This window comes from Falco rusticolus, chromosome 13 (genome assembly GCF_015220075.1).
Source record: "Falco rusticolus isolate bFalRus1 chromosome 13, bFalRus1.pri, whole genome shotgun sequence".
Taxonomy (NCBI): Eukaryota; Metazoa; Chordata; class Aves; order Falconiformes; family Falconidae; genus Falco; species Falco rusticolus.
In genome coordinates, this window is record NC_051199.1 from 19,909,361 (window position 1) to 19,918,790 (window position 9,430).

The 9,430-nt window shown below is 65.7% G+C and overlaps 1 protein-coding gene across 1 annotated transcript; it reads right to left on the bottom strand.

Annotated features, from left to right (window-relative positions):
- Nucleotides 1-1,287: 1,287 nt before the first annotated feature.
- On the bottom strand, nucleotides 1,288-9,430 carry CHRD (chordin). Its single transcript, XM_037407051.1, has 23 exons — nucleotides 9,175-9,430; nucleotides 8,721-8,824; nucleotides 8,047-8,173; nucleotides 7,475-7,621; nucleotides 7,277-7,394; nucleotides 6,296-6,392; nucleotides 6,050-6,191; nucleotides 5,835-5,975; nucleotides 5,217-5,299; nucleotides 4,980-5,127; nucleotides 4,776-4,882; nucleotides 4,577-4,693; nucleotides 4,333-4,489; nucleotides 4,003-4,244; nucleotides 3,802-3,915; nucleotides 3,325-3,537; nucleotides 3,148-3,241; nucleotides 2,959-3,015; nucleotides 2,751-2,854; nucleotides 2,478-2,580; nucleotides 2,202-2,356; nucleotides 1,943-2,036; nucleotides 1,288-1,779 (listed from the first exon to the last, which is right to left on the bottom strand). The coding sequence occupies exons 1-23, from the start codon at nucleotides 9,296-9,298 to the stop codon at nucleotides 1,712-1,714; spliced, it is 2,856 nt and encodes a 951-aa protein (XP_037262948.1). The 5' UTR covers nucleotides 9,299-9,430; the 3' UTR covers nucleotides 1,288-1,711.

Consider the following 9,430-nt stretch of genomic DNA (forward strand, 5'->3'; position numbering starts at 1 on the left):
TGCTGGGCTGGTGCTGCGGGACCGGGAACGGGCTAGTTCTCACTGCCTAGGTGCCACCCTCCAGTTTGACGTTGGCAACCCCAAGGGTTGGTGATGGTGGCCGGGCTGGGGGCTGGGATATGCCCTGCGCCAGCCTGGGAGGGTTCATCACCGGACATGAACTGGTTTGCGGCAGGGAGGTGATAAAATGGGCTGCCTGCTCATTGTGTGCCCGGGCACAGAGCTCGTTCCTCGCTCGTCAGCTCCTGGCACTGTCCCGTGGCAGCCGGGACACTCATCCGGAGGTGCAGTCCCATGCCAGGACGCACCCTCTGCCTGCTGCCACCAGTGTGCTTGGCTGCAGGCCACCACCACACTGCAAGGCCACCACAGGTTCTGCCATCCTGCTGGCACAGGCACCTGCATGTCCATGGGCATGCACAGGGCAGAACACCTGGCTCAGCATCCAGGGCTCTGTGCCAGTCCAGTATTCCCCATCACCGTCCTCCTATTGCCCTACTACCATCCCGGTCTAGCCCAGTGTCAGCTCTGGTGCAATGCCAGTATAGGCTAATACAGTCCCACTATGGCATTGTTATTGTGCCAGTATGCCTCAGTGCTGTCCCAGTAAAGCCCAGTGTTACTTTCCCTACATGTGTTCCAGTATAGCTCTGGTGCTGTCCCCGCCATCCCAGTGTATCCCAGCACAGTGATGTCCTCAGAGGTGCTCTGGTCCTCCACACTGGGGACAAAAGGGCAGGTGGCAGCACTTGGGTTCCCACGGGCTCCATCAGGCCTTAGTCCAGTGCAGCTGTACTGGGGTGACCGGGGGAGCATTGCCCCAGAACATGCACCATGGTCTGCCCTGGCACCAGTATGGGTAGCTGTGTGGCACACCCAGCCCCAGGCACTGGATTGCTGTGGGTGCTGCAGGCAGGCACCTCCTTGTGGATCTTTGTGCTCCCATGGAGGTGCAGGGCACAGAGCCCTGCTGTCCCTGTGCCAATGGGCACCGCTGCCAGGCGCTGTGTCTGCAGCCCCCACCATGAGCTCAGGCAGGGCTGGCTTCACAGCCCTGGCTGTGGGCACTGGACCCTGCTCTGGTCCTGTCCGGTGCCACTCTGCGAGCACCACCCCACCAGCCAGTGGCACTGGCTTGCAGACCCTGTGCACCCCAAATACCCACCCCCCACATATGCACCCACAAACCCAGCAAGGCCAGGGCCCACAGATTCCACTGGTGCCAAGTGTGGGATGCAGGGGCACAGCCCCGTGCCTGCTGCTGCTAGGAAGAAGCAGGGAGCCGGGTGGGCAATAGCTCCAGTTTTAATAAATACATTGGGACCCCCATCCACAGGCACCATAAATTATGTGACAAGCCCAGCCAAGCCAGGATAGGTGCAGCAAGACAGGGGCCAGAGAGATTTTACACTATGTACAAGGCGGGCATGATGCTCACTGTGCCTGCCGGCCAGGGGGGCCTTGAAGGGGAAGGGCAGCAGGTGCCCTGGCCTCCACCAGCCCGGCTGTTGCCCACTGGCATGAGCAGGCAGGGCAGCCCCGGCATCGCAGCCGTGCTGAGACGGGGTGCCCAGGCTGGGTGCCTGGCTGTGTCCACCCCACCATGCTCCTCTGTGCCCCCCGCCCTGTGCGGGGGTGATGGGCGGCAGGGACCCCCCCCAGCCGCCCAGCCTCACTGCGCACTCGCACGGCTCTGGGCAGCGATCACTGCTCAGCGGCTCCACATCTCTGCTCTGGCATCATGGACCTTCTCTCTTGCATCCAGAGGGGCATCTGGGGCTGCGGGGTGGAAAGCAGGGCTGAGAGACAGGAATGGCAGGTGCCAGAAGGGCACTTGGACTGGTCCCAGCCCTGGCTCAGCGCCCAAGGGGGCTGGGGAGGTGTATGGACCACCACAGGCTGCTTGGGGGATCAGTGCCCACATGTGAGCACTCGCACTCACCACGGCACTTGGCGCAGCAGGGATTGTCCTTCCTGGCAGCGCTGGTGCAGGCGGCCGGTGGGCACTCCTGGCGCTGGCAGTGTGTCTCCCCTGACTGTGGGGCAGAAAGAGGGGCTGAGCACGGTGGCTGGGGGACTGGCAGCTCCTCAGGGTGCAGTGGGTCCTTAGGGTGCCACTCTGGGCTACTCTCCTACCCAACCCTGAAGCACGGGGGACTGGCACAAGGGCACCTTCTCCTTTCCTGGCCTGGCACACTCACCACACACCAGCACAGGATACACTTCATTTCTCCGAAGGGGGGCACGGAGGGGTGCCAGCTCTCATTGTTGAGGTACCAGCGGCGCCCGAAGCGGCATGCCCGCGGCCCGTCTGCCTGCATGGTGTCGGCCAGTTCGGGGACACTCTCCTCTGGGGCTGCAGGAAAAGGCACTGGGAGGCTGCCCACCCACGGCAGGGGCACCCCATGGCATCACCGGTGGTGGCACGCAGGGACCGTGCTGGGACAATGGAGGGCAGAAAGGGGAGGTGTATGTACCTGGGCACTGCTTGCAGCAGTCGGAGGGGCTGGCGCGCACAGGGTTGGCACAGGTGAGCCGTGGGCACTGCACCTTCTCGCAGTGCACTTCGCCCGTGGTGCCCTGCGGGGAGTGCATGGGGCTCATGGCAGGGAACAGGGCAGATGGTACAAGGCACGTATGCCCCTCCCTGGTTTGAGCCCCTGCTACAGTGCCCAGCAGCTAAGAGCACCCATGGGTGCTGGGGCAGCATTGCTCCCAAACCGCATTGGGGGTCTGGGACCCACACTCACTTTGCAGGTGCAAATGGCACATTTGATGAGGCCAAAGGGGGGCACAACAGGGTGCCAGCGGGTGCCAGAGCCTCGCCATGTCTTGTCCCCGTCAAAGTAGCAGCCTGGGAGAGGAAGAGGAGGAAGAGGTGGGCACAGCCCATGCGGGGGTGCTGGCGAGGCCAGAGGGGCATAGCTGCCCCCTCAGGCTGCGTCCCCTAGGACTCACCCTCACTACTGTCCCGTGCCCGCTCCAACTTCAGCTCCTCCTGCCCGGTCTTCTTCTCTGCAAGGATGAAGAGGGCCATGAAGGGGTGCACATGGTACCAGCAGCAGAGGCTCAAATGGGGACACCCCCACCTTGTTTCCACAGCTCCCCCAGACCCCTGCCTGGGACCCCTCCCCAGACCCCAGGTACCTTCACAGATGGGGCAGCACAGCTCCTCAGGGTGCACCTGGTGGGTACAGTTGAGGGGCTGGCACAGGATGGGGTCACAGATCACCGTGCGCTTCTGGGGGCAGCAGGTATGGGGCTCGTTACAGGGGGGCACTGCTGATGGGTGTTTCCCCCCCAGCATGTCCCCTCGGCCTATACCTGGCAGCTGCAGATGGAGCACTTCTTGTCATAGTCAGGTGACCAGCGCGTGCCATGCGCCCGGTGCTGCCCCTCAAAGAAGCAGGAGTTGGGGTCCTTCTTCAGCTGCTCCAGGTCCCTGGTCTTGGTGTCCTCAGAGAGCTCGGCCTCCCCCAGGGCCTCTCCCGGGGCCAGGCGGGTCCCTCCTGTGTGGCACCGGTTGGGGATGTGCACCTGGTGAGGGGGCATTGGACAGGAGGTTTGGCGCTACCGGGGGAGCCTGCTCCCCATGCCAATGCCCAGCTGCCCTCCATGGTCAGGGCTGGCAGAGGAAGCACCCATGACCACAGTACATGTCATGTGGGATTGCTGGGACCATGCCACACTGTGCTCCCCAGCCTGTGCCCTTCTCACCCTGCTCCAGGCAGTGCCACCCAGCTGTGGACCCCGGGCAGTGGTGGGGATGGGTGGGGGTGCCCTGCCCAGATGAGGACCTACCCGTCCCCGCATCTCCCCATTGGGGTGGGCTTTGGTGCTGACTTGCAGAAAAGCAGTGCCCTGGGCCAGGTGCTGCAGCAGGTCGGCATCCAGGTCCTTCACCACCCCCTGAGCCTGCCGGGGTGAAAGGGGCACCAGTGGGACACATGAGGGCTGGCCTGACCCCCGCCATGGGGTGCCCCAACCAGGTGCCCACCTCACCTCAGTGCTATAGAAACCCTTGAGCAGGCGCTTGTGCTGGTGGGGACGGGCACCCATCTCGCCCAGCTCGGCCACGCCGTGAAGGTGGGCACTGACGGTGCCATCGGCTGGACGGCCCAGCCCCGCCACAGAGATCTCGTAATGCAGGTGGCAGTGCTCATCCAGTGAGAGCCAGGCATGTCCCCCGGCGCCACTGCCCACCGGGGGGGACACCAGCTGCCCTGCCAGTGCCACGGGCATCTCTGTGCACAGACAGGGGCCGTGGGAGGTGGTGGGGGTGTGGGGTTGCTCCACTGCCCCGCATTACCACCCCCGGTGCCCCCTGGGTACCTGTGTAGCGGGCGAGCAGCCCACTGTAGGGCAGGGAGATGATTTGGCCCCGCAGTTCGCCCTCTGCCCAGTCCTTGGTGGCCACGTTGAGGAAGAGCTCATTCTGCAGCAGCATGTGGGCATCACGGGCGCTGGGGCTCTGCCAGGTACCCCAGGCCTGCCACCGGTGGGAGACCACACAGGTTGGGACGGGGACTCACCCAAAGCCCCTGTGCCACCCCCACCAGTGCCACCCAGTGCTCACCAGCCCGTCCTTGTAGCTGGGCGTCATGTCAAACAGGACATTCCTCTTGCTTTTCCGCCGGGGTTTGGTCTCCAGCGTGATGCCCACCACCTCACTGGCAGTGCCCACCACCTGCACCTGCAGGCAGGGTGATGAGGGGCAGTGCTCGGGGAGACACCCCTGGGACCCCTGGGAGGGAGATGGGTGCCCCCCCACTTACCTGGTACTCCAGGGTGCCATTCTCATGCAGTGCCAGCTTGGCTGAGCCCACCGCCCCCGTCTTGGTTGGCAGCAGGGCATCTGCTCCGCACAGCACACTTTGGATGGCTTCAGTCCAGGGAGAGAGGCATGGGGTGGGGTGAGGTTGATACAGGGGGGGCATGGCCACCCACCCCGCACCCTAGGGTGCCTGCCCCGTGCTCACTGTCACAGCTGCGGCGGATGGTGATGGTGCCCGCCAGCTGCCGTGCATGCCGGCCCTCCGTCTCGGCCACAATGCGGAGCTGCCCCTGCACCAGCCACTGCAGCTCACGGGCAGACAGATCACTCAGCACCTCTGCAAAGTCGGGGTCCTGCCAGGAAGGGGCACAGTGCCATGGCTCAGCCCTGGTGCAGCAGGCACCGTGGCTGCTGCAGCATGCAGGGGAACGGGCGGCTTTACCTCCATGGTGATGTTGGCGTGAACCTCCCGCAGCATCTGACCCTGGTGCAGGATGCGGACCCGCAGCAGGACCCAGGGCGATTCTGTCCATGGCAGAAGGAGTTGGACCTCCTGGACTGGGGGTCTGCAACTGCTGTCCCTCTGCCCCCAAACCCACCCCTCTGTGCCCACTGCCCCCAGATCTCTGTACCCAATCCCCCACTTTGTTGCCGGCTGCCTGTCCTGTCCCACACACCTGGACCCCTACACACACTGTGAGCCCCACCATTCCTCCCTCCACCCCCCAAGTCTTGACACAATCCACATGCCAAACCCATCCTTCTCCACACTGACCCCCTCATTCCGTACAACTTTCAGCACTCCCTGGCCCCACCCCCCCCATAGGTACACACCACACACACCCCTATGCATACCTCAAATTATGCAGAAACGCCTATGCACGCCTAACCCCCCACACCATGCCCACCCTGAACCCTACACCCAGCCCGTGCATCCACCCTGAGCCCATGGGTGCTGACCCATGCTCGCTGAGCCACATACATGCCGTGCACCCCTCCAGCCCTATGCAGCCCCTCTAGGCAGTGCCAGGCCCCACGGGGTGCCTGTGCCTGCCCTTACCCCCAGCACCAGGTTCCAGCAGCCCCCGGGCCATGAGAATGAAGTGCAGGTTGTTCTCACTGTCGCTCAGCGTCAGCATGGCCATGCCCCCAGCACCCAGGTGCGTGGGGTCTGATGAGGTCAGGATGGCACCAAACGTCTCTGTGCAGGAAGAGGGAGTGTGAGGGGCATCCCCACGGGCACCCACTGGGTGGGCATGCAGGAGACTGACTTACCTGCAAAGAGTGCCCGGTGCTTGAGGATGTGCCCATGGACCTCTCCGGAGGGCTGTGCCCGGGTGACAAGGGACACACGGAGCTGCTCCCCCCGCAGCAGCTGAATGTTGGCCTTGGACACCGTCCTCCACATCCCGCAGAGCTGTGGGTGACAGCAGGGCTCAGCAGGGGCTGGGGTGCACCTCATGCTCGGGCAGGGGGAAAGGAAAGGGCACCATGCCCCCCTGCCCTCCCGGCCCCTCTCACCATGCCATCCTCGGGGGCAGCGCTCTTCTGCACGGGGTGTTCAAACAGCACATTGCCCTCGGGGTCACTGAAACGCACCCGGCTTGGCCGCCCCAGCCTGTGGAAACCCAGGGGGTAAGCAAGGAACCCCCTCCCCAGCACCACCCTTGCTCAGCACTGGGCACAGCAGTGTGTCAGGGAAGGCACGCAGGGGTCACCGATTTGGGTGGGCAAGATAAGGATAACGTCCCCCTGGGGTGCCAAGCACCATGCTCTGCTCGCCCACACCTGGGCTGGCCCAGCACTGCTGTCCCACTGGGTGCCAGCTCAGCACGGGTCCCCTGGGCTCCCCTACCCCAGAGCAGTGCCAAACTGGCGCTGAGCGGGAGGGGGGTCCCCGCCAGAAAAGGCAGCAGGGCAGGACCTGCCGGGAGCAGAGCGCTCAGGCCTGGCTGTAAATTAGGAGCATTTTCGGCTCCGTTTGGCTCCCCCCCGGCAGAGCTGGAAATTAGTCACCACTTTACTATGCAAAGGGGCCTGGAAGCGAGGAAGAGCTGAATAAACTGGAGTGGGAAGGAGGGAGGGAGAGGAGAGGCTCCGCCGCCGGCAGGCATCCAGGGAGGGCATGGCGAGGATGGGGGACCCTGGCAGCACAGCCCCGGCGGGCACCGCCAGCAGAGCCCGTGGTGCGGCACAGCGCCTCTGCCGTGCTGTGCCAGCGGAGCCCTGGAGCTGTTCCCATTTGTTCCCACTCCAGACCTGGAGGCGAATGGGTGAGGCCGGACCGGCGCTGTGGGTGTGCCGAAATCCCGGCTGCTTGCCCGGCTGGACCCCCAGCACGTTGCCCCCTCCCCAAATCTCTTGCCTTGCCAATGCAATGCTGTGGCACCACAGGGGGATATGGGAAGGGAAACTGAGGCACAAACACCATTGCATCCCCCCTTTTCCCAGGAGGTTGTCTGCTGTGCCAGCCTGAGACGGAGGACCGGGGGCAGGACTCACCGCTCATAGCTGATGGAGAAGAGCAGGTAGGAGCGCAACAGGGTGAAGTGAGCCTTGGCCACTGCGCTGGATGTGGGGTGCCATGGCTCCGGGCCACTTGTCAGCAAGGCCACAAACTCTGGGAAGGGGATGCTGATGATGGTGGGGAACAAGGGGGGTGCCCTGCACCGCTGCTGCCCACTCAGGCAGGTGGCTCACCTGTGCGGGCATCATCACGGGCCAGCCCCTCGGAGCTGAGGTAGGAGCGGTCGTTGTAGGGCTTGTCCAGATCATCCTCCTTGTCCTGGAAGTACTCAAAGGTGTCGAAGGGGGGTGCGGGGCTCTTCTCTGGGGGGCCTGGCAAGGCTGGCATAGGGTGGGCACAGGGGGAGACCAATGCACCAGGCTGCTTGTGCCCAAGGGCATGGAGTGGGGGGCAATAATAAATCCCCCCTCCTGAGACAGACCGAGATGTGCCCTGCGAATCGCTGTGGGGCTCTGAGCTGGGGTGTGGGGGACATGCTGGGTGCGGGCAGATGGACAGGCAGGGTACTGTTTAGCCCTGTGCATCTCTCTCTGCACCCCTCCCAGGGTAGCTCGGGGGTGGCTGTGCCCATCAGGGATCTCTCCTGCCCAGCACCTCAAAGGCACCCTGAGGGCACTGACAACCTCCATAACAAAGCCAGAAGCCCTTTTTTGGGGTGTGTGTGCAGTGCCCCCTTTCCCATGCCCACGGGGGACCCTGTGGGTGCTGGAGGGGCTCCCCACAGGGAGGCACCTGCTGGCCTCACCTTTGGGGCAGGTATGGCAGCAGTGCCCGGGCAGCAGTGTGGCCCGGGGACAGGCGGGCACAGGGCAGTCCTGCTTCATGTTCTTGCAGTTCACTTTCCCTACTGGTTTCCCTCGGCGGTTCCTCTGCTGCGGGGTGGGGAAGAGCCCAGGAGAGCAGTGCCAAGGTGTGCCAAGCCGTGCCAAGCCGTGCCAAGGTGTGCCAAGCCATGCCCCCCCGGCACAGCCTGGCTCCCCCCATCCCGGCCCATCTGCAGACCCCGCGGGCAGCCCGGACACCTTGCGCAGCCCCCAGCTGCCTGTACAGCAGCCAAGCCCGGGCCCCCTCCCCACGGCCCCCAGCCCCCTGCCCAGCTGTGTGCGGCCCCGCCAGCCCCGGCCTCGGGGGGCTGCTCGGAGGGAGAGGGGGGGAGCCGGGGGGCCATCTCCGAGGAGGGGGAGGAGGAATGAAGCCTGATACTTTAAACCCCCCTCCTCCTCCCCACTGCCGCGGGGGAGGACATCCAGGTGTCCGGCTGGCTGGAGGGATCCCCGCTTCCTTCTTCCCTGAGGCAGGGGGTGCTGAATGAAAGGGTCGAGCTCCCCCCCCCCCCGCCAGCCCCCTCCCCAGCAGGGCCGGGTCCCGGAGAATGTCCCGGGGGATGTCCCGGGGGAAGGGGGTCCCGGCGGCGCTCACCGGCTCGCAGTGGCAGATAACGCAGCGCATGATCCCGAAGGGCTCCCCCAGGTCCGGGTGCCACGTCTCCTCCAGGGCATAAAAGTGCCGCCCGAAGGCGCAGCCTGCGGAGACCCCCCCGCCACCCACCACCGCCGCCCCCGGTCACCTCCGGGCCGCGGGCACCCCCCTGCCGCAGCCCCGGACAGCGGCCGGCACCGCCCCGCCGCCCGCTGCGCACGGCGGCCGCTCCCGGTGCCGCGCCCGGTGCCGGTCCCGGCCAGCCGCGGGGGGGCCCGGAGCGGGATGCAAGGAAGGGGAGCGGGAATGCAGGCATGCGGGGCAAGGACGGAGGTGCGGGTGGCAGGGAGGGGGTGCGAGGAGCGGGATGCACGAAGGTGGGGGGTGCGGCAGCGGCTTGCATAGGACGGGGGGTGCCCGGAGCGGGGGAAGGAAGGCGGGGGAGGTGTCCTACCTGCCGCCCCCCCGGGAGGCAGCGGGTCCGTGTCGGGCCGGATGGGCAGGGCGAGCTTGGGGCGGGCGGCGCGGCCGGGCAGGAGCAGGGCGAGCAGCAGCAGCAGCGGCGGGGCGGCGCGCATGGTGCCGGCCGGCCTGGGCAGGCAGGCGGCCGGGGGCGGGGAGGGGGGGCCGGGCGCTGCCTGTCGCTGCCGCCGCCTCTGCCCGACCGCCGGCTCCGGCTCCGCTTTATAGGCGGCGGCATGGGCAAGCGG